Source organism: Thamnophis sirtalis, unplaced genomic scaffold, assembly GCF_051295495.1.
Source record: "Thamnophis sirtalis isolate CommonGarterSnake01/CBP01778 unplaced genomic scaffold, rThaSir2_p1.2 scaffold_3, whole genome shotgun sequence".
Classification (NCBI taxonomy): Eukaryota; Metazoa; Chordata; class Lepidosauria; order Squamata; family Natricidae; genus Thamnophis; species Thamnophis sirtalis.
In genome coordinates this window covers 111,780,372-111,805,613 of record NW_028261383.1, presented here as the reverse complement: position 1 = coordinate 111,805,613, position 25,242 = coordinate 111,780,372, and the positions used below count along the sequence as shown (strand labels likewise).

Below are 25,242 nucleotides of genomic sequence, written 5' to 3'. Positions count from 1 at the left end.
GGTCGGGCCACGCGCACGTCTCGAAGTGAAAAAAAATTGCGGACTGCGGCGCTCCGATGGCCCAGGAATCGACAGCTCTTCCGACCAATCACAAGAGATTAAATCGCCGCTTAAGATGAACTCGCTTTTGCCAATCAGAGAAAAGGAGGGGCAGGTATTTGAGACTCCTTCCGCTATGCCGAGGCCAATCGGGAAAGGTACCCAAGCGACCAATCCGGTTAAAAAATTTAGACAGGACTATACCAGCCATTCAGAGGTGGGTGTGTGGAGGGAGTTTGTTCCGGCGTCAGATCTGTTTGTGACGCGGTGATTTGACGTGATGACGTTAAGGATTTAAGCCCAAGAGGAGGCCACAAGGGGAGGGCGACGTGCCGTTTTCTCTCCCTGTTAAATGTTGACGCGTTAACGTTAGAGCCCCGCATTAAAATGGTGTAGCCGAGCATCTTGTCACGTGATTTTGTTCCAAGATGGCAGCGATGGTGGCGTCTGGGCTGTCGGCTGAAGCGGACGAGTTCGAGGACGCGCCTGATGTGGAGCCGCTGGAGCCGACGCTGAGCAACATTATCGAGCAACGGAGCCTGAAGTGGATTTTCGTGGGCGGGAAGGGCGGCGTGGGCAAAACCACTTGCAGGTGAGTCGGCCGGTGTCAAGGAGGAGCGTGATGGCGGGCGCCGCTTTTCTCTTTTTTACCGGGAGGATGTTGGCGGCTGTTTTCTGGCTTTCGTGAGTTGTTGAAGGGTCAAGATGAGGGGAGGGGGGAGGGCTTCTGCGCTCCTTGCTGCTGACAACCCACTTCTGGAATTGCTGCCTCGTATTTAGCAGGCAGAGGAAGCCGGACGGCGGTGAGTGGAGGGACCTTGCAGTAAATGAAAATGTCAAATTATTGTGCAGAAACCGAAGGGGTAGGAAAACAAGAGGCTTGCTAATGTATGCCGGGTCGCGGGGTTGGCGTCATTTCCTCCCAAAGGATCATTGGCTGCATTTGAAATCTGAAATAAAATTAGGGATTGAAATTTCTTTTTAAAATCAAGGTTTAAACTATACTTGCTTAGGTCTCTGTAGCTCTGGGTTTCCTTCCTCAATGGCCTTGAATGTTTTGCGTCTTGTGATAGAGAGGGTTGAAAATATTTTCTGACATTTTCAAACCGTAAGTTAGAAAATGCCCTATTTTTTTTTAAAAAAAAATCCGGATTAATGAAATTATGATCTGGCATTCTCCTTGATTCCCTTTCCCATCCCATTTGTTGATCTCTATCAACAGAGTTTTTGTACTTTTAGTACTTTCAGATATGTGGTAGATTTGCTATTGTGCACTATTTCTGTTCCAACTTTTCTTGGAATCATAAAACAGAATTTATGATAGAAACATTGAAAGGCAGTACCAGTAGTGTTAGATTTAAACATGGTTTTTTAATTAGTCTAACTTTACGGTGGTAATTTATAATTTATAATTATGTGCTGCACATAAATAAAATTATGTACTGCATGGCTTATAATGAATTATCAAATGGTTTCTCATGATCTTTTTCCTTCAGATTATTTTCTTCATTAAAAAAAATGCAGTTTATCCTGAAATAGGGATGTGATAGGAGAAAGCTGTAGTACTATATATGTGATGTTTAGAAGTGAATTTAAGAGGGCTGTTCTTATCTAAAATGACTAAAGTTGCATTCTTTCAACACTGACAGTTTTCCAATGAATTTGCCAAAGCACTGTTTTGACTTAATGTAAGATTTTTTTAAAGTATAAAAGAAGTGTCCATAGGATAATAATTTATTATTGAAGTCAAAGTGTCATCAAAGATAAATAAAAAGATGTTTCACAATTACAGAACAGGTAGTCTTTGACTTAGTGTTGATTCAAAATTACGATGTCCTTGGAAACTGTGACTTATGACCCATCCTTGAAGTTATGACCAGTGCACAACATCCACAGTCACGTGATTATAATTTGGGCACTTTGCAGCCGCTTCACATGACGGTTGTGTTGTCATATGATCAGGATTTCTGACCTTTCTAGCTGTCAGGTGTAAACAACCAAAATGCTCTGAAGCTTAGGTTTCTTTATTGTTGACACAATTGTACATAAGAATCATGCCAGACTGCCTGTTTTCTCCTGGAAAAGCCAGAAATATACCTTAGTGTCTGACCTCATATGCTTCCTCCTCCGATCTGTGGAATCCAAAATGGAATGTTTCTTAACTATCCAAATGGGCTAGCCTTCCTTTCAGCTGGCTTCTGACAAGAAAATCAACTGGGCAAGTTGGATTTATTTAATGATCATGTGATTTGCTTAATGATTGGGGTAAAATGGTCATAAAATCAGGTCTGGTTGCATGACTCCGCTTGAGACCATATCATTTAATATTTATGTTCTGAACTATAGTACTGTATTATATAGAAACACCAACAGCTGTCTTTTGTAGCAGAAAAAAAGCTTAAATACAAACGTATATGAAGCATAGTAAAATGTCTCAGATTTTTTCTAATATATAATCCTATGTTTATAAATTGCCTAGTTCAAAATCTCAACTATTTTACTCCTAAATACAATAATTCACAAGCATAATATCTATTACAGTGTTACTTTTTTCCTTCAGATTATTTTCTTTATTAAAAAAGAATGCAGTAATCACTTGCAATTTGTTAGTTTATATTTGTATTTACCAAATAGTTTGGATACGTCTTAAAAGTTCTGTATATAAGTCCTTCAGTACAAGCAGATCTGAATTTTAGGAGCTTGTCCTATTTATAGTTTGAGCACTTGTATTAATAACTGCTTCTTGCTTCTCTTTTGTGGTCCAGTTGTAGCTTAGCTGTACAACTCTCCAAGGTACGTGAGAGTGTCCTCATCATCTCTACTGATCCTGCTCATAACATCTCAGATGCATTTGACCAGAAATTTTCCAAGGTTCCCACCAAAGTAAAGGGTTATGATAATCTTTTTGCGATGGTGAGTGTACTTCTGAGGAGATAAATAACTAACATGTTTTCATTTGTTAATGCATCTGGATCAAATTTATTTTAGTTTTATCTTAAGTAGTACAGTAATACTCAGAAATTATTTGAAGAAAATGCTATTCCAGTTAATTTGTCTCCTTATCAGTTATCAGCTTTTCCTCCTAAAAGTTTTGTAAATATTTGGGCATTCTTTTAAAAAAATAAACTGTCCTATTGCAATTATTTTATTAATCAAAACATTACTCTGGACAGTGTACAATAAGCAGTAAAATATAAATATAATTTTTAAAAATAAATATTAAAATTGAAATATATACAAATCTCAGAGAGAGAAATAAGTACCACCAATCTCAACAATTGATATATGACTCCTATTCAGTCATATGAAACAGTAAGTGTACCCCATTGAAATTTTTGACTTTTGAAACATATTTCATCTTTCAATAATATTGATAAAGGGAATCTAACACGTGTGATGTACTGCTTACATTTTGTAGTACATTCTGTAATTTAAATAGGCAAATTTATCATATGGAAAAAAATGAGTGTACATCTTCATTTATTGCCACCTCAGTACCTAAAATGAGAATCCACTGCAAATGATTAAACTATCAATCATCTGTTCAAGAAGATAATTTGCAAGTGGAAAAGATTTCAAATAATTGCCAGCTTGTTCTGGCCAGGCCAGCCTAAAAATTCAGCCTGAAAGCACAATGCAAGTTGCTGAAAAAGTCTCTTAAATACCCAAAGGTTTTTTTCACATGACCTACAGGTAGATGTTGCCACGACATATGTGAAAGTGTGGATATCATTAGGAAGAAGCTGCACAGATTAGATCTTTATGACAGGTTTGCCAAGGGGAAACCTTTGCTTGCTAGAAAGAATATTAGGGCAAATTTTACTTCAGACACTGTAGACAAAGACAGAGACTTCTGCAACATTGTGCTCAAAGAGGACAAAGATAGTTATTTGTCCACAATACCAAGGGACATATTTGGCAAAAACCACAGATAGCATTTCAACAGAATAACCTGATATCAGCTGTAAAGCATGATTGTGGAAATGTTATGGTTTGGGGCTGCTTTGCTGCATCAGAGTTTGACTATCATCAAATCCAGTGTGAATTCTTCATTGTACCAGAGAGTGCTTGAGGCATATATATTCATGATGGTTTTAATGTCCCTGAGTTATGTGATCATATTTTGTGATCTTCTGACAAGCAAAGTCAACAGGAAAACCAGATTTACCTAACAACCATGTTACTAATGTAACAGTTTCAGTGAGTCACTAAAAAAACTGTGGCAAGAAAAGTTGTAAATGTGGCAAAATTTAACAAAGTTGAGGACTACATGTAGATTATTTTCATACCATAAATTTTGTTGTTTCATTCAAAGCATTCATATTGAGTGGCTTAATAATGCAGCTTCTACATGGTGGTGTTCAATTATTCTGTTCATAATTTATTATTAGGAGATTGATCCTAGCTTGGGTGTGGCTGAGCTTCCCGATGAATTTTTTGAGGAAGATAATATGCTAAGTATGGGCAAGAAAATGATGCAAGAAGCAATGAGCGCCTTTCCTGGTATCGATGAAGCAATGAGTTACGCTGAAGTGATGAGGTGAGATTTGTGAACGGAAGTATCAGGTCATCGTTTACACTATTATGTATTTAAAACTTCACTTTGGAACTTGCTTCCAAAGTGAAGTTTTAAATATATAATAGCGTAAACTTTTTCGCCTGCATTCAGTAATGTAACATGTAATACAGTTTTCTCTAGCAGTAAGTCCAATGTGATGTGGATGTGGACTTCTCATTTGTGATGCTGATTTCATTTATGTTACAGACTCATGGCCTGCTGTGAATGTACAATTCTCTCATAAGATTCTTGTATGTATCTTGTGTTTGTCTAGTGACCAGAACTCAAATTGCCAAGATTCTCCATTTCACATTGATGGAATGCAAAACCAAAATTCATATTTATGGATTGCATTTGATTGGTGGGAAAGAGATTTGTGGTATATTTTAATTGGTGGCTACAACAGTAGAAATTAGCAATCTGGAAATAATACTGTTTTGGAATATTCTGATAGTGTTCTCTCTCTGGCCGGAACAGGTTGGTGAAAGGAATGAATTTTTCCGTGGTGGTTTTCGACACAGCACCCACGGGACACACATTACGGCTGCTTAATTTCCCCACAATCGTGGAGCGGGGGCTAGGTCGACTGATGCAAATAAAGAACCAAATCAGTCCCTTCATATCCCAGGTAAAGGAGGAGAATTATCAGCAACATAAAAGCATAAGACTTTATTGTTAAAAATATTACGCTAGCATCTGACTTGAATGCTACCTGTTCTGTGTTCCTGCCTGAACTCCAGTATTATTCTTCCAATATAGCCTTAGGGAGCAGTGTATAATTATCAGCTCTGGTATGTGACATGGCTTCTAGATAGAGTAGAAATGAAAATATTGTTTAATAGCAGTAGCATTGAAGTATATTGCTGTGCTTAATTATTCTGCCCTGAGTTGGTTAGCCTATTTTAGTTTCTCTTTTACTTGTCTTATACTACAATTATGATTTGCCCTCTGTTGGATGTTCATTGCAACTTTTTGCTTTTCACTAGATGTGTAACATGCTTGGCCTAGGAGACATGAATGCTGACCAGCTGGCTTCCAAACTGGAAGAAACACTTCCTGTCATCCGTTCTGTCAGTGAACAGTTCAAAGATCCAGTAAGTATATGGCAAAAGCAGAGGGATTAATGAGGATATAATCTCTAGGCATAAGCAGATTTGAAAGAGATCCACTTCTTCCTAGAAACTGGAGAAACACATTCATTTTAGTGGTAGTAAGGGAAGGTGGATGATTCTTCCTGCATCTAGATTCTTAGAGAATAATTGTTATTTAAACTAGAACCATTTTTATTCACAAATGTTTCACTAAGTTAAATAGAGAATGCAGAATACCAGAGTTGGGAGGGACCTTGGAGGTCCTCTAGTTCAATCCCCCTGCTCAAGCAGGAGACTCTGTACCAGGGATGTCAAACTTGCAACGTCATGTTGTTGTCACGTGACATGTGACTTTTTCCCCCTTCACTAAACTGAGGGTGGGGGTGGCCAGCGTGTGACGCATCTGGCCCACGGGCTGCGAGTTTGACACCCCTGCTCTATACCATTCTAGACAAATGATTGTCCAATCTTTTCTTAATTCCACACATGGACATGCCACTACTATCATATAACAATATCATGTTGTTACCATGTTATTGAATTCATGCAGGAGGGACAGGAGCTGACATGCAAGGAAGCATGCCAAGTCCTAATCCACCCAAGAGTGATAGCCAGCATCCTAAAATGCATTTGAAAATAGACCTGCAACTACAAGTGATACAAAGAGTTATGTGATTTGTATGCTCTCCCAGGAACACTCCTATTGCTTCAAGTTTTTGTGTAGTTTTCAGGCACAGTTCCATGTAAATAATGTAGGTAAAATTACAAGGCATCAGTTACAACTGGTGTCATTAATGTATATAGGACTGGAGTCACATTTCTATAGAATGTAAAGATTGGAAAGCTTATAGACTTTTTGCTCAAATTAGAAAAAAGGAAATAGTGACCTCTGGATTTGAGGGGATTATTGTAATGTTGTGGGAGGAGGGATAGATGTGGTAATTCTGTGAAGAAGGGTGAAAATCACTTTTTTTCTGCACCATTTTTTCTCTATGTATTTTTGTGTTTGTCTTTTATCTATATAAAAACATAATAAAAGTTATTAAAAATCATGCATAGAATGCATGCGGGTTGTACAGCATATAAATTGAGCAAAAGTACTTGTGTTTAGCCATCAAGTCTAGTTTATATGGTTATAGTCCCACTCTGCTTTTCAAAAAAGTTGTAGATGCTCCCTCCCCATCCCTCTAATAGGGAGAAACATTAATTAGTCAGTTACAAGTAAATGTAATTAATCTGTTTTTCATATGTATCATTTGAGTAATTTATTTGATCTTTCCAATTGTAGCTGAACAAACTTGAAGACAGAATATTCCAATTAAAATATCAATTTGCTATGTTGCCAACAAGAGTCCTCAAGCAGGATTTTTTAAAAAAATGGATTATTAGAGATAGATCAAAAATGACTAACAACTATTCCACAAGCTGTCTTTTCCAGACATTATCTGAGATTGTACATTGTACAAATTTTGTGGCTTGGCTTTCATGCTTACTATACTAATAGTGTTTATCTGGAAGGGAAGAATAAAGATATTTGACATATTGGTTAATTTGCTATAAGATTTGAAAACATAATATAATTAAATAATATACTAATTGAGAATGACTGAAATGGAACTGAACTCATATTAGGAACTGAGGCTTGAAGATTGCAAATGGACACTAGAGGGAAGTAAAGGACTAGAGAGAAAAGAGTTAAACTGGCTAAGCAAGCTATAATCTTATCTTGAAGAGTTTTTTAAATAATTATATTGAAGTATTAATAGTGTCTCAAAAAGGATACAGATGTCAGTGGATAATTTTTTAGAAGATGATGAGAAAAAGTAGAGTTTGAAGGCGTGGAAGACAACATTGAGATAATCAACATGAGAATACAGAAGATAAATCAAGAAAAAAGATCTAGACATGGAATAGCTGTGACAAATTCTGGATAATGTCTCTTTATGGGATTTATAAAGTTGACTAAAGCTGATGAAAGATTTAAAGACTCTTCTTGAATGTCAGGAGATTATTGAAAGATCAAATCTTTCAATATTGTTTAATGACTTAAACAATAAGATTGTGAAGAGCAAAAAGAACGATAAAGTTGAACCATTTGATCAGGGATAAATTACTTGTTCAATATGTCTCACTACTCCTAATGAACTTTTTGCTAAAACAATGTTGAAAAGATGACAATTAGGTTATGGGGACAAATGTTTTTTATTCGTATTTTATTTTTCTTCTGTACCTTCTGAATTTAGTTTTTCCTCTATTAAAAGTTCAGTAACACTTAAGGTGCTTAGGGGAAGTTTTTTCTGTTTCTGTTCCTCAGATTTGATTTCTGGCTCTATCTTGTTTTCTAAAATATGAGAAAAGGGAATGGAGAAAGAGGCAGATGCATTGATGATGGGTTCTGGGGAGAGCGAATGCAAGAAAGCTATACTATGCACTTCTATTCACATCATTGAACTAATTACATCTTATCTGTGTTACAGGAACAAACCACTTTCATCTGTGTTTGCATTGCGGAGTTCCTATCACTGTATGAAACAGAACGGCTTATCCAGGAGTTGGCCAAATGTAAAATTGACACCCACAATATCATAGTCAATCAATTGGTCTTCCCTGACCCTGACAAGCCTTGCAAGATGTGTGAGGCTCGGCATAAAATCCAGTCTAAATATCTTGACCAGGTATGATTAGAAGCACTGTGAATTCCCTGATAAGCTGGGAACATATTAATCCATATTAGGCCTGCATAGTCTTCCAAGCAGCCTTGTGTGATAGTAAATTTGCTGTCTCTGTGCCAAAAGACACTGCCAAGCACCTCAGTTTTTCTAGGCCAGCATCACTTCTAGTGATGCTGCTGCTTGAGGAGCTGTGGAACTCAAGGTACACTATATTGCCAAAAGTGTTCGTTCACCCATCTACATAATCAGAATCAGTTGTGAGCGAATACTTTTGGCAATATAGTGTATCTCTGTGCAGCCTGCAGTGATTTTTAATATGTCAATGTAGCCCTTTCCCACTACAAGTTGCACAGGCCTGATCTGTATAACAGATACAGATAAAGCAGAGTTTGCTTTATATTAGGAAATATTGAATAGCCAGAAGTTAGCAATTCTATTTCAGCCTTTAAGGCTTAAATATCGTGCTTTTGAATATCCTCAGCATTTGTTTCGCAGTGAATGTTTAGACTTTCTGAAGGTACGTAAAATCCAGTTGAACATTGCTCATTAGCACTTAAAATTTGACTGATCACAAGTAACTGACGAGGGCAGAAAATGTTTCAGCTGTTTTTCTGGATTTGTTCTTTAGGATGTCATGCTCTTGTCTTGTTTTTATCTGCCTGCGGGGTGTGCAAATTTTTCTTTTCTGTAACTCCTTATGATTATAAATATTTTAGATAATATAAAAGATGTATATAATTAATTTTGATGGTAGATTTTTGCCATATTTAAATAATAAGTTAGGGTCTAGTTGCCTATGTTTGTCAAACTGCTTACCTATTTCTATTCTTTTTTCTGCTGTTTCCTTTTTAAAAATATTTTCCTTGCTTTCGCTTTTGTTTTTTCTTTTAAAGTTCTCAACCTTTCTGCCTGTCTTTCTAAACTTAGCATCAGGATTCTGTAATTTCCCCTTTTATTCTTTAATTTCTTCCTAGCTTTCAAGGAATGTTTTCTATCTCTTTTTTAGTCCCAATCCACTTTCCTTTCAAGTGTTTATGGCATAAAATGGCTTTGGTGTAGCCCCAGTGGTATGGCCCAGTGGATGATACCAAAACATATTGGACAACACTTAGGAAAGTTGTGCATTGGCAGAATTTCCATCAGTCAATTCCAAAATGTCACAATGTTTGGATCCACATATATATATATTACAGTAATAATTATGATATCATAGGTTATTGGGAAGAACTCAGTATGTATGAAGGCCTAACTAACAAAATAAATAGCAGCTGTGACTTCACATTATTGTGAACAGATAGCAATAATACAATGGATCATCTGGTGAGGTAATTGTATAAGTGAAATTGCACTAAGATACAACTTTAGTTTTACAGGAAAACTTGTGCAATTTTTTTTTATCTGCTATTAAAAAATGTAGCAAACCTCAAATTTAGCATACTTAATGTATTGAAATGCAAATTATATTTAGAATTTAAATCTACCATTGAATTAAGACGGTATGAGAAGGGTTATAAAGAATAAACATAGAAAACTTTCTAACCTAAAAGGATAAATTGAAATAGAAAATTCTGTAAATCTTAATCCTGATTCTTAGGTTTTTAGGATTGTTTGACTTCCATTTTTTTTCTTTTATCCAGATGGAAGACCTTTATGAAGACTTTCATATTGTAAAGTTGCCACTTTTACCCCATGAAGTGCGAGGAGCTGATAAAGTCAATACCTTTTCAAGTCTTCTACTGGAGCCCTATAAACCACCCAGTGCAAAATGAACCCCTATGGACTGACTCCCCCTAATTGCTCCCTCTAGCCTTCCATGCCTGCTCTTCCCTATTCTTTTCCTGAGGGAATCCCATCTTTTCCATTGTCTTCTCATCTGTTGAAATCCTACGACTGATAGTTTTGCGGTGAAGCTAGAAGAAGCAGAATTGGCACTCATGTAACTTTTGTTCTAATAACTGATTATGTAACTCCTTGAGACATCTCAAAGCCAACTACAATGTTGAATCCATTCCCTTCCTGGACCAACTACCTAAGTTAAATGTGTGTCAGTTTTTTGTTTATTTCTCTGTCACTTGGTTTCTTTCTGGATCATATCTCTTGGGATTAATGATGTTCTGATTGAGGTGCCAGTCAGGTGTTATGTTGATGATACAGAAGCTGTCAGTTCATTTACAACATCAGGAACACCAGTGCTGATGGGAAGTTTGTAAATAAATTGTAAGGGAAATAATTTCAGTGCTTCTTATCACTCAAAACTCTGATTTTCATTGGGTAGTGTCAGAAGAACAAGGCAAAACATGGAAGCTATTTGAGAAGGGGATGCTTATTTTAGGGGAGTATAAAGCCACTGAGCTTAAATTATTTGTTTCCTTAATGTTAACAAAAGTATTAATGATGAGGTGGTTTTATTGGCTTTCTGATGCTGGAAATCATAAGTGTGGAAAATGATTTAAAATGGGGAAGGGAATAGAGGGGTTTGGAATTTAACAAATTATAGGTGTTTAAAATATTTGGGTATATGTACAGATCATTTTCTAGTCCCCAGTTCCCTCACTCAAAGAAAACTCTTGGTATTAAAATGTCAGTGTATGCACTATTTATGAAGTTCATATGTGTTTGTGTGCTGAAATATAAAAGGAAAGAGAGTGTAAATTGGAATAAAGCAGTTCATGGTAGAGCTGGACTTATTGCTATTAGTTATAATTGAGCCCTTCCAGAGTTCAGAAGTGTTCTAATGTATTTATGAAGTAATTTAATTCTAAGAAAATTAGAAGGGAAACTACCACGTCACTTTTGAATCTTTCACTGGGTACAATGTAAAACTGAGATGGGGGAAGAAGAGAGAGCTAGATATTATTAGTTCATAGCTTTAACCAGCTATTTTAATACTTTGAAAAGCATATCCCTTCACCTGGACATTAGGGATGTGGTCTTGATGATGATGATGAGTTGCCAGTATAGATAGTCCTCAACTTACAACAGTGCATTTAGTGACCATTCAAAGTTACAATGGCACTGATAAGTGATATGATCTTTTCCCACACTTATGACTGTGGCAGTATCCCCATGGTCACGTGATTTACATTTGGCTGCTGGACATCTGGTTCATATTTATGACAGTTGCAGTGTCCCAGGGTCATATGGTCATGTTTTGCGACTTTCTGACAAAGTCAATGGGGAAGCAAGATTCATTTAACTGTTACTAATTTAACAACTGCAGTGATTCACTTAAATGCAGCAAGAAAAGTCATAAAATGGCTCAAAATTCTCTTTAACAAATCTTTGAATTAGCAACATACATTCTGGGCTCAATTGTCATAAGTCAAGGACTACTTGTACTTTGCAACTCTGAATCCTACGGAAATTTCCTTTTGTAAAATAAAGTAGGTTCTTTTGAAGACTTCGTTCATTTGTAGACAAAGGAGCGTGTGTGTTTGCTCCCACAGTACGCTGATTTTCAAAAGATGGAATTTACAAACTTAGATCAGATCTTTAAGTATGTGGTATTTTCTTTGATAAGAGGCTTCACCTTTTGAAAGCAAGGAGTTGTGGAATCCTTTTCTGGCTTTTTAAAGAAGAATGGGTGAATTAATGTGAAAATGTGTGTGGCAAAAGTCTGAATTTTCTCACTGAAAAAGACTGGATCCCCTTCATTTTCTGTGGCAGAAACAAATGTGATGGTTCTTTTATTTTTAAGTTTCAGGCTTTAAATGTATATAAAACGTGGTAAAACAAATGGACGGATAAGTAGTTCTTCAGGAGAAGATATCTGTAGAATAACATTACTAACTTCAGTTAATAGGTAGAGACAGATCAAACTACTGTAATTTTGAAAGCCTTCTTAATAAATCTTTCTTTTCTCTCTCCTTTTTATGTTATTATGAAAGTGAATCTTGAGCAATGTGTGCGCTCAAATCTGCATCAGAAAGGTTTTGTAGAGTTAATGCAGCTGTGAAAAGCATTGCCAGAAGTGTGTCAACTGCAATTTGTTGTATATAAACATTTTTCTGATGGGAGGAAATAATTGCTTTTTCGTGGACCAAAATTCGGAGGTTTTCTTTGGGGGTGAACCAAAGCTTTGAAGTTCCAAAATTCTCTCCGCAGCATTCCTACTTAGAAGAATTAAGTAGATGGTGAATGAAAGACCTCTTGAGACCTTGTCAAATGGAAGTTGATAGTTTTCATTCCAATGAGCTGAAAGTCTGGCTTGGGCTAAGGCAAGCCAGACTTTTAGCTCATTTATTTTTTCATCTACATACAGATAATTTTGGAACTAATGGATTTAAATTCCCACATTTCCCCCCAAAACACAGTTTACATATTTTTGCCAATATAGATACTAAACATTGTACACGTATATCAAAAAGCGAGGCTGAGCCTCTAAACATGGTATCTAAAGTTCAAATAAGCCTAATGTTAAATGCTACACACATTGCTGGATGTGGAGTAACTCAGTGCTCAGTTCTACAGTCTGAAATAGCTACATGAATCTCACCAATGGAAGCCATGGACGGCAATTTGCCAGGAATTCCACTGAAGAGATTTAGTCTGTCATACTTGTGCTTTTTTTTTTAATATTTCAGGGTTCTATATTCCCCCAATTAATGGCAAAATGCAGTGGTGAAAGTTTCTGAATCTGTCAAAAGTTTGTGAAACCTTTGAAAGTATCCATAACCCTGCAATATTGTGGCCTATGAGTGATTTGAGCTTCATCTAATCTCTGTTAGTAGATAAAGAGGTTCTGGTAAAATAATACACAAACCTGTCATGTGTCATGCTTTTTGGGACCATTCACCTTTTGTTGGGGATGGTATGTGAAGCTTTAGATAATAATTTATGACATCCCATTTACCATTAGTAGCTTCTAATAAATGTTTCTGGTGCCTCTTGACCAGTCCTGCATATCCACATGGCAGTAGCTCAACCCATTTCTTTTTACAACCTATTCTTTTTTATACCCAGCTGAGGTATAAAGCCAGCCAGTTACAACCTCCTATCCTGTCATAGGTTAAACTGAGATGTTTAGCGGTCATCAATGTTGCTGACTCAGTGGGGTTGGGAAGTCCAGAAGAGATTCCAGCTGCTGGGCTATTTGTGATCAATCATTTTAGAGATCAGCCAAAGTGGGAGGGCCATTTTCAGTGAGAAAGTTGGGAGTGAGGGCTGGTTTTAGAGCAACAGAGGGAGGATGCTCATTGCTATGAAAGTTTCACAGGTTATATAGGAGGGGTGTTGATTGTAATAGAAGGTGATGTTAGTTATCTTGAGTGGCTCTGCTAGCTGACCTTGGCTGGATGGTGGGGAAATTGGGAGGAAGTTATGATGAGTTAATGATGGAAGGGGCCTGGAGCTACAGGAATACAAAGGAAACCTGTTGTTCTTTGTGTTAGATTGAGATAGAGTTGAGAGGAGCACCATACAGTTCATTTCAGAACAAATGAAACCATTTCATTGATGATCTCATTTTCACTCTAGTGACCTTGGCCTCAAATTGCTGATCACAAACATTCATTTGCTATAGATTTTGGTCATTTTCTGAGCGTTTCGTGGACAAATAGGCAGACATGATACCCACTGGCAAATCTTGGATGGGCAGAGGTAGAAATATTCTCAGAGTTTCAAAGTGTCAAAGTAAAGATCAAGTGGGGCTGGAGTGGAAATGCTATTGATCGTTAAAGATACTTCAGCTTGACTGGGGACTTTGCTTCTGAAATGATGGAGTATGAATGCTTGGGCCATAAGGACAAGGCAGGAAACTTGCTGGTTTAACCATCCTGCCCAACAAAGGTTCTACCTGCCTTGCTGGGCTTGGGGTCTGAGTTGGTGTTGGGTTTTTCTCACCTATTGTGCTGGGAGGTTTCAGTCTACATGCACTATTGGCTAGGAGAGCTCAAAAATTCATGACCTGCATAAAGACCATAGGTCAGTCTCAGGTTTGTCACACAGGAATACACATGTTAGACTTCCTATTTCCTTTGGAGCAGTTTCATGAAAGGCATGTGGAGGGTATTAGCCCTTTCCATAGTCATATTACTTCCTGGGCCAATTGATTGTGACCCAACTCTAAGACGAAAGATCCCATTCGGATACTCTGATGACTAATGGATCCAAATGTTTTTAGCAGATGCTTGCACAGCCTCTCAGTCGTCTGCTGAGCAATTTTATCTTGTCTGTTTGGCCACCAGTAGTAAGAGGTTTCCTTTAATTGCTCTCAACCAGTCTTTTTCTATTAGCTGATCTTGGAAGACACCTTTGCTTAGGGGCTGCTGAAGAAAGTGACAGTAAAAATCCCTGGAGTCAAGGGTGAAATTCAGCAGGTTCTGGAGAACCGGTAGCAGAAATTTTGAGTAGTTCAGAGAACCGGCAAATGCCACCTCTGGCCCCAGAGTGGGGTGGGAATGGAGATTTTATAATACCATTCCCCCAGGGGTGGGGAGGGAATAGAGAGTTTGAAGTACCCTTTTTTCAGGAGTGGGGAGAGAACTGGGATTTTCCCCTGCCACGCCCACCAAGCCATGCCCACAGAACCGGTAGTAAAAAAAATTGAGTACTGCCTGGAGTACTGGTATGAAATGAATCTGACTAGGCACAAATACAAACAAAATTCAGGCCAACACTGTGGGAACAAGGGAGTCAAAGTTTCTTCAATTCTTTTCATTGAATGAGCAAGATGTTTTCCAGCTTTCTAATAAGAATGGGAGATTCCAATTTAGCAAAAGAATAACATGTAGATCTGCTTGCCCATGGTGACTACTTTGCCCAGGATTTTGCTGATCACATCACTCAGATTTTCCAGAGATTACTTCATGGGCAAAGTGATGTGATTGTGGTAATGTCTGCATATTATCATCCAGAGATGTCTTTTGATCAGTGAACCTCAGTGAAATATAAATAGGGTGCTCTCTTGAATGAGTTCTATTCTTCACAGGCTTCTTCCATGCCTTTCGTAGTACTTTTAGCGGAGCTGATGGGGGCATGCTCAGTGCAATCTGGGAACCCATCAGCACCACACTTTGAGAGAGTATGGTAGTACAGCCTTGAAAGAAGTTCTGGTGGTCTTGTGAATGAAGAAGCCCACTATGAATCCAGTTGTTTTGAACAATAATATTGTTTCCCTTTTGGAGCAAAGTTATTGTGACATAATTATCAGAAGACAACTACATTGTTCCCATGAAGAAGCAGATTATCTTGACCCATTTTCATCAGAGTTCAGACCTGGGATAGAGATGACAACTGGTTACTCTAATGGATTATCTTTGTTCGGTCTTCCGTTGGAGAAGCATGCCCTTCCTAGTCCTTTTATACCTCCCAGTATATCATCAAACATAGTATTCTAGACTATCTACAAAGGTTGGAGGTTGGAAGCAGTGTTAATTAGTTTCATTACTTCTTTAGGTAGCAACCCAGTCAGTTCTGTAGGAGGAAAAAGAGGTCAACTTGGTATTCATTTCATTTGGGGACTCTTCTGGATTCAGTCTGCTTGCCTCAAATATTTTATATGTAGCTGCTGGGAAAGCTCATCAGGGCAGGATACCTTCATTATGCTGATGATATTTAGCTTTATAGCGCGTGCGCACACACACACATACCACGTTGTGCTACAGATACAGTTGAGGCTTTGCTCTGTTTATTGGAAGCTGTAAGTCTGGATGAGACAAAACAGACTTAATGTGAACCCAAGGAAGATGGAGTTGCTGTTTGTGCATTGAGATTCTCTGTTGGCCCCTTTGTCTCTTGATGGGGAAGCGCTAGCCAAGAAAGAGACGTCTAAATGTCAAAAGCATGTTAAATCTTTGATACAAGCTTTGCATTGGCTAACTCTAAACTTTCAGGCACAATTCAAAGTGCTCTTGAGATCTTGCTTCTTCTTTCTTTGGTTTCATTTCAGTTGCTGCTGAAAAAAAAAGCTCCTCCAAAGAACATTTGTTCACTGAGGATTGCATCTAATTTTTAATGTTGTTAATCGATTTTAAGGTTGTGTTTGCCAGTGGTTGGTTGTTATTTAATGTTGTTGTTACTTTTTCCTAATTTAAACTATGGTTATTGTGAATGCTTTGATATTGAGTGTGTTATTTTGTTAAGTAATCTGCAGAACCTAACTTCATGAATAAAGATATGAAACATTAAAAGATTTTGGATGATGATCGTTTAAGAAAAATCTCTTTGGATGAAGCTCTGATCATAATGTAAATCCTAGTATATAAGATCATGAATATTTCTAAATGATTCACAGATTTTCTCTCACCACCAATAAACTTCCATGGTATTTTTCCTTATTTAACAAAGTAATACATCTTAGTAGTAAAATATGTCATTGCAGCTAGGACTTCTTATTGCAGGGTATTTAAACAGTACAAATTCACTTATATCAGAAAATAAGATTTTTAAAAATGTTTTAGCAATAAAAAAATATTAGGATGTGAAGCTAATTCAGTTGATTTTCATTATGGAGTATTCAGACTGAATTACTTTGATTTGCTTATCCCTAAGTAATCATTAAGAATGTTATCAAATAGCTATTGATTGGTTTCTATGCTGTGCATTCTGACCAAGAAAGAATAAAATAGGATGTAATTTATAGTGAAGACACCTGAAACATATGAAAGGCCAGCCAGCTTGTTTAGTTGCAGGTAAGATTCTTTAGAAGCACAGCCCTTCAAATCCTTAGTCTGAGTTTCAACATATTAAGCAAAAAAAAAAAAAATGGAATGCCCTGCCTGTAACTTGCTTATCAAAATTTTTGTTGTGAGTAGTTATTCCTGGGTGGATTTCTGTTTGATGCTTTAAACAAAACCTGTGTTTTGTTAGGGTGAACAATTCTGTAATTTTTAGTGTGACGGCTATCAGAAATAATTAAATCTATCACCAAAGTCTCATTTTAGTTATTTTCTTTAATACGTCTTGGAATGTCGAGTCCAATACCCCACTTAAAGCTCAAATGTAATTAATGAAAAATCTATAGGACATTGATCTAAAACAATACAACTTCTTCTTTTTTATGTGTTTTGTTGCTGCTTTCTGTTTTGAATCTATGGGAATTTTAGAGCACCTGTCAAGATAGTTTCTCCACACAATATTAATAGTTGAGTCTATTTTTCTGTTGAAATAGCAGCAGGCAGAAGACTTAGAACCTAATACCAGATCTCTGATAGTGGATCTTTCAGTACTTCTGTGTCTGTAGACAACTCTGAAGTTTGCCAGCAAGGTTGTCTCTAGAGGAGACAAAAATTCACGGTGATCACATCCATGCAGCTGAAGTTTATTCCTGTTTTGTGTGTGCCTCATATGGTGCCACATCTTGATTTTTAAATTAACTTCCTCTGTGGAATACCTCTTGCTTGGCCAATTCCTAACCCACTTGTGGTATATGCTTTGTTACTGTCACTTCTTTATTCTTTATTGCTCTGAGTATCATTACCCACTTAATTTCCATGACCATAATGTTATGGTTCAAGGGGCAAATGTGATTTAGTATGATATCGGAGGCTTAGATCCATATTCTTTGCATTATAGTGAGATTTTAGATAATCTTTTTCTTGACATTTGCTTTCTAGAAAGACCACACCAACACTGCAGCCTTTTGGTGAACAGACACGTCCCATTTTCATCACAGTATTGTGAATGAGAATCAACAATCCTGATTAATCACTCTTGTTCCAAATGATCCAAAAAGTTTGACCAACAATTTTATAGATTTTTAGGAGAAATTAAAATATTGAATGGGAGTGAAGAATATTGACTGGGAACCTCAGACTGCAGGTCGTCTCTCAAACAGGGTTAGTCTTTTTGAAGTTTACAGATGGAGTTTGCGTGAAGGTGCAATGTTGCTCTTCTTTTATTTGAATGCTGTGCTTTTAGGACCTGATTAGAGAAATGGCTGAAAAGCCTCAGGTATTCCAATTCATTTTGTAAACACATCCCAAAATGCTAGAAGATGACATTGTGCTACATACAGCATTTACATTCCCATTCAAAACAGTGCAAAAATTTCACTTTATAATTTCTTTGTAGGGACGCTGTTGGACTGGGGGGAAAAAAACCACCGTTCTACCTCAAACACATAATGACATAATGAGGGCTTAAGCTGGACTGTATATTCAATTCTGATGGATTCTCTTCAAATCTGCTAAATGGCATCTAGCAAATTTTAAAACTATATAGAGGAAGCCCCCCCCCCCCTTAATGTTGAAAAATTTCACTACTTACAGAGGGGAATCTTAAAAACAGATAACTGGGAAGAGAAAGGTGTTTAATGAGAATTTGATTCCTTGGCAAATAAATGCTTTTATTTACATTTGTTTTTTTGCTTACATTTGTTAAGCCAACTTTGCTTATATTTTATTCTTGCTTGGTGAACGGATTTTAAGGGTTGTTTTTCAGGCTTCCTGTCAAGAGGGAAACTTCCCTCTCTTCACGGGTAGTTTACTGTATTTTTCGGACTATAAGATGCACCAGTGCATAAGATGCATTAAGATTTCAAAGAGATAAGTAACAAAAAAAAAAAGTTTTGGGCCTCCCTGGCCCCCAGGATCACTCTGCAGGCTTCAGCAGGGCTGGGGGAAGGCAACCCCCCCATTTTTGCCAAAAATGGACCATTTTTTGCAAAAACGAGAGGATTTCTGCCTTCCCTCAGCCCTGCTGAAGCCTGCAGAGTGCTTCTGGGGGCTTGGGTAAGGTGAAAATGTCCGTTTTTCGCAAACATGGGGTGCAGGGGCAAGGCTTATGGAGGCCAAAAAATGGTTATATTCAGTGTATAAGATGCACCAATATTTCCACGCTCTTTTAGAGGGGGAAAGATGCATCTTATACTCCAAAAAATACGGTTAGTGTCCGGCTACCACTTCATTTCTTGTTGCCCTTCTATGCAGAATGCCAGCTTAGGCCTTTTTCTCCCAAAACTGTCCCTAGCACATAAGCCACAAGGTTATGAAACAGCATCCTGTGGGTGTTGTGGCTGCCTTGTCTGTTGTTCGGCTCAGACAGGTGCCTGGGGTGGTGGCAGCAGCAGCAGCAGCTGCGCTGTTATGTAAGTGGGCCCAGGCGATGTCTGGAACAGTCTGCCTCAACCAGAGGCTGCTGAACTCATTAGCAGCCGCTCAGCCAAGCATCTGAAACCAGTTCGGCATGACTGCATCTGCACGCTACAGCAGCTCCAGAGGTTTAATAAGAACAAAGTTGGGGTGTGTGTGTGTTTTTGTGTGAGAAAGTTTTTGGCTTCTGTGGTCCAAACATGTCCTCCTAATCCTGCAGCTGCCTCTTCAAAAATGTTCTCATGCAATGTGATGATTATATGGAAGCTTCCACCGAACTGTAAATAGCGTAACTATAAATAATGCTTTACTGAGAGGAACGTTGTTTTTAACACAGGTAGGCCTTGACGTACGACCGCAATTGAGCCCAACATGTTGCTGAGAAATTTTGCCCCATTTTACAACTTTTTCTTGCCACTTTTACTAAGTGAATCACTGCAGTAGTTAAATTAGTAACAGGGTTGTTAAATGAATCTGGTTCCCCCATTGACTTTGCTTGTCAGAAGGCTGCAAAAGGTGATCACATGATACACCCCCCCCCAGGACACTGCAACCGTCATAAATGTGAATCGGTTGTCAAGCATCCGAATGTATATCACATGAACATGGGACTGCTGCAACGGTCATAAGTGTGAAAAATGGTCATAAGTTACTTTTTTCAGTGCCGTTGTAGGTTCGAACAGTCACTAAGCAAACTGCTGTAAGTCTAGGACTATCTGTATATAGTACAGGTGAAAAACCTTGTAGAGTAATATGGGTAGGTTTCTGCACCTTCAAAATTGCCAAAAGGTAGAACTGTTTCTCTGGCCTTTAAAGTAAAGACACCTTCAAGGTCTCTGCTGGTGATGAGCTCAATTATATTAGACTCAGATAGTGGAAATGTTAGCATGGATACTTCCTTAGCTGTGAAGTCAAGTGCACTGTTGTGGGAAAACTAATTCAGCTCAAACTTCTACCAATGTTCACTCTAAGAGAAAATGGAAGTCATCCTAAACCGAATGGAAAAAGTTTAGAACACATATTAGAATATGTCATACGTAAATGATATATTGAGAGCTGAAGAAGCTTCTTGGGTGAGAAGCGAAAAGGCTTCAAAGAAAAATTAGAAAGTCCACTTGCCTCTTGAAAAAGCACCTTTGCGACATACGTATGTAAATATGTAACAGTTATTGTATCTAATCCAGAGGTGGGTTTCAAATCCTGGCACTACCTGTTTGATCGCGCTCATAATGCTTCTGCGCATGCACAGAGGCATCTGAGTGAGTGGGTGGAGCCTCCCGCTGCCGCCACTACCAGTTTGGCCTCTGACCTAATCCCTCTTGTATGGTGCTGGGCTTCCTTGGTCATTCAATTATAAGTCCTCTGTTGACCTATAGAATCACCACTGAATGTTTAATGTTATCTAGAGATACTGTTTTTAAAGTCCAGATTCAGAAGATTTGCATCAGAGATGAGTTGCTCCTGGTTCGGCCGGATTGGGCAAACCAGTAGTGGCGGCAGGGGAAGACTCCGCCTAACTGCCTGGATGCTTCTACACATGAGCATGAGAGAACCGGTAGCGCCAGGATTTGCAACCCACCTCTGATTTGCATCTGAAGGAAAGTGAAAAGTGGCAAAAGACACAAATCTCAGTTGTGATTTTCATGCATTCTGGAGAATCATTTAGCATTAATTCTGAAATCCCCCTCTCCCACCAATCTGGGGTCACTGCTTGAAGAATGACCATTGTAATCCTACCTGTTTCTTTGAAACTTTCTTTCTGAAGGTTTACAGTCAATTTCTTATAAATATATGTTTTGCTACCAAAAATGTGCCTGTACTGTACAAAACACACACTAGATTATGAGCTTGAAAAAACTTTAGAACTTGAAACATGCTTGATAATGTTCCTAGAACATATTAGAGGCATAGTTTTAACAAAAAGTAGATTTGGAACGACAGCAATATACAGTGTACCTTTTACATATTGGTTTGATGTATGCTCATAGTGGTATGTCTGGGCATTTCAACATGAGTGGTGAAAGCAGTTCTGAGCCTCTGGGATCTCACAGGGTCAGCTAAATTCAGTGGCTGAATCCATTGGAGTCAAGTAATCCCAAATGCAAACAAACACAAGTCTATTCATTCATTGTTGCTTTCATTAATTATCTCTAAAAGGTAAAGGTTCCCCTTGCACATATGTGCTAGTCGTTCCCTACTCTAGGCGGCGGTGCTCATCTCTGTTTCAAAGCCGAAGAGCCAGCGCTGTCCAAAGACGTCTCCGTGGTCATGTGGCCGCCATGACTAAACAGCACTCAGAATGCTGTTACCTTCCCACCAAAGGTGGTTCCTATTTTTCTGCTTGCATTTTTACATGTTTTCGAACTGCTAGGTTGTCAGAAGCTGGGACAAGTAACGGGAATTCTGGAGAACCGGTAGCGGAAATTTTGAGTAATACGGAGAACCGGTAAATACCACCTCTGACTGCCCCCCCCCATCTATTCTCTGCCTCCAGAATCCCAGCTAATTGGGAGGGAATGGGGATTTTGAAGTAACCTTCCCTTGCCATGCCCACCAAGCCACGCCCACAGAACCAGTAGTAAAAAAAAATTGAGTCTCAAGTCTGTAACCCTGGTTGAAGATCTCTTGTCTCATCACTTCCCTCCCGAGCTTCAGCCACCTTTAATTGTCATCATCCTATAGGTGCTTTTTAAAGAGGCAACTGGACTTTCTGGTTTCTCTTTGAAGATGTCTCACTTCTCATCCAAGAAGCTTCTTCAGTTCTGAAGAAGTCCAGTTGCCTCTTGAAAAAGCACCTTTGGGATAACCATGATCTGGATGACTGAAAAACTCCATAGACATTTAATTATCAGCAGACTTTTACTAAGTTTATACTTTTAAAGCAAAAGGATGAGGAAAGTGTATCTTTATGCATGGTTGCAAGAACATAATTATTCTCCCATTATTCTCTCCCATTATTCTGTCCAGGTACCTAAAATATAATAGATAAGAACCCACATACAGGATGGAATGCAAATTTCAGTATAACATACAAAACAATAAGGGCCAGGGTATATGAACTGCATTTGTGCATGTAAACGCCATTTTAACATAAGAAAAAAAAATCAACATTCATTCAGAAAATCAGTCAAATTATAATATCAAATTAACATTCTGAAAATATAAATATTCTATTAACATAAGATCTTAATTTTTTCAGTTTTATCCAAGATTCTGAAACAATGTAAATTACTAGGCATGAGAAGTTGATTTATCAAAGGTTCTTTTTATTCAATCATCTATCTTTGCTTTTTACTGTTCTGGATATTTTGTATTCAACAACAGCACTCCTTAGAAACATACACACCCATGGACATTTCCACATATGCTCAGTCATATTACTACAAACAAATATTCCTTGTTAATATTTTATGTTGTTGCCTAGCTTTGAGCCAAAGTACAAATCACAAAAGGATTCAAGTGGAGCTAATAATGACAGATTATAGCATCATATTGTGAAACAGAAAGTTCTGGCACAGAATCCAAGTAATGTTTGCTGCAGAACAGTGGGCATAAAAGCTTACATAAGCAGAGGCCAAAGGCAGACATTGTATGAAAAACAATATTAAGGATGGATTAGAGTTGTTAACCAACCTTCCCTGTTACATATTGAGACTGGAGCAATAGGCTCCACCAAGGTCCTCCATTCCGGTGGGAAAATATTCAAAGCCGATTGGCTGAGCTGTCTGACAGCTCCCTATAAAAGGGCTAGCTGTCAGACAGGCCAGTGCTGGATTTGTAAATAATTGTTTAATAAAGAGCTGTTGTTTATCACTGAAGCCTGAGTCCTCTCTCATCCATTCATCCTAACTAACATTCCCCAATTCAAAAAGACTATGAGCTCCAGAATTCCTACCTGTCCAAAATATCTAGAAAACACCCAATGGAGCAAGAAAGGTCTAGCCACTACGCTAGCACAGCCAGAATTTTATAAAATTTGACCAGCATATATAGCATTTTATATGTATCTCTCTGTATTTGTGTGTGTGTGTATGTATGCATGCATGTATATGTGTGTATGCATGTATATATGTATATGTGTGTATGTGTGTATGTATGTATGTATGTATGTGTACATATATAACAGTGGTGGGTTTCAAAAATTGTTCGAACCTACTCTGTGGGTGTGGCCACCTTTGTGGGAGTGGCTTGCCACCCATGTGACTGGATGGGAGTGGCTTGCCGCCCATGTGACCGGATATGAAGATGCCAATGACACTTGTCAGAACCACCTTAAATTACCTCACACACAGCATGAGAATATGATGTAAACTTGTTTTTTAAAAGGCATCTTTGGTTTGCGTTAAAACAACTTCAACACACGCAATGTTCTGATTGCACCACAAACGCAGTAGTCATCCTTACCTTTCACAGAGGCACTGAGTTTTATAAATATAGCATGATAGTGTAGAATAATCATACCCAAGGACCAGTGGTGGGTTTCATAAAATTTTGGAACCTCTTCTGTAGGTGTGGCCTGCTTTCTGGGTCCACTGATGGAACCTCTTCTAACCAGTTCGGTAGATTTGACAAACCGGTTCTATCAAATAGGTGCGAACTGGTAGGAGCCCACCTCTGATATATATTTAAAAATATAATAGGTGTGTGTGTGTGTGTGTGTGTGTGTGTGTGTGTGTGTGTGTACGTACACACATCCATCCATCCATAATGGACAAAGATACAAACAGATAGAAGGAGCAGCCATGGGATCACCCCTCTCACCTGTCAGCGCAAACTTGTACATGGAACATTTTGAAACTAATGCCTTAGTTAAATCTGAACCCAAACCCAAACTTTGGCTTAGATATGTTGATGACACTTTCATGATTTGGCCACATGGGCAAGAGAAACTGGACAACTTTCTCACATATCTCAACAGCCTACACCCCAAAATACAATTCACTATGGAAATAGAAGCAAACAACCAACTTCCCTTTCTGGACGTCCTAATCTTCAAAAAATCCAATGGCTCCCTAGGACACATCATATACCAGAAAAAAACACACACCAACCACTACTTAAACGCACAATCCCATCACCATCCTGCATAGATCAACTCTGTAGCCAAGACCTTCATCTCCAGAACCAAACGCCTAGCTAACAAAGTGTGTGTGTGTGTGTGTGTGTATGTTGCTACTGGGAATCGAACCTGTGCTGTATTGCATCGTAGGCAGATGTGTTAACCACTAAGCTACAGAATTTGACTCCTTATCAGCCAAGTCAGGGTGAAAGGTATCTATTTAGAGTTACAATCCCCGGTATGCCCAAATATGGGAGGAAGATCGTTACTTCCATTCTCTGTCCTTCGGCTCATCACAAGAGACCATTCAGACAGAAACCCAATATTTTTACTGTTGCCTTTTTTTGTTACATTTGTTGTATTTGTGCTGATAAATAAATAAAGGGAGACTAGTATAGATCTATTTCAAGCTATTTAGCTCTCATCAGCTAGCCATACCCTTACTGGGAATCGAATCTGTGCTGTATTGCATCTTAGGCAGATGTGTTAACCACTAAGCTACAGAGTTCGACTCCTTATCAGCCAAGCCAGGGTGAAAGGTATCTATTTAGAGTTACAACCCCCGGTATGCCCAAATATGGGAGGAAGATCACTACTTCCATTCTCCATATATATATACATATATATATGTGTGTGTGTGTGTGTGTGTGTGTTTATTTGTGCTGATAAATAAATAAAGGGAGACTAGTATAGATCTATTTCAAGCTATTTAGCTCTCATCAGCTAGCCATACCCTTACTGGGATTTGAACTAGCTGATGAGAGCTAAATAGCTTGAAATAGATCTATACTAG

General features: G+C 38.2%; 1 protein-coding gene across 1 annotated transcript; it reads left to right on the top strand.

The window, feature by feature from the left end:
- Positions 1-275: 275 nt before the first annotated feature.
- Positions 276-12,226, top strand: GET3 (guided entry of tail-anchored proteins factor 3, ATPase). Its single transcript, XM_014062803.2, has 7 exons — positions 276-631; positions 2,805-2,952; positions 4,431-4,579; positions 5,075-5,225; positions 5,584-5,691; positions 8,166-8,363; positions 9,998-12,226. Exons 1-7 carry the CDS (start codon positions 468-470, stop codon positions 10,127-10,129), a joined length of 1,050 nt encoding a protein of 349 aa, XP_013918278.1. The 5' UTR covers positions 276-467; the 3' UTR covers positions 10,130-12,226.
- The last annotated feature ends 13,016 nt before the right edge of the window (positions 12,227-25,242 follow it).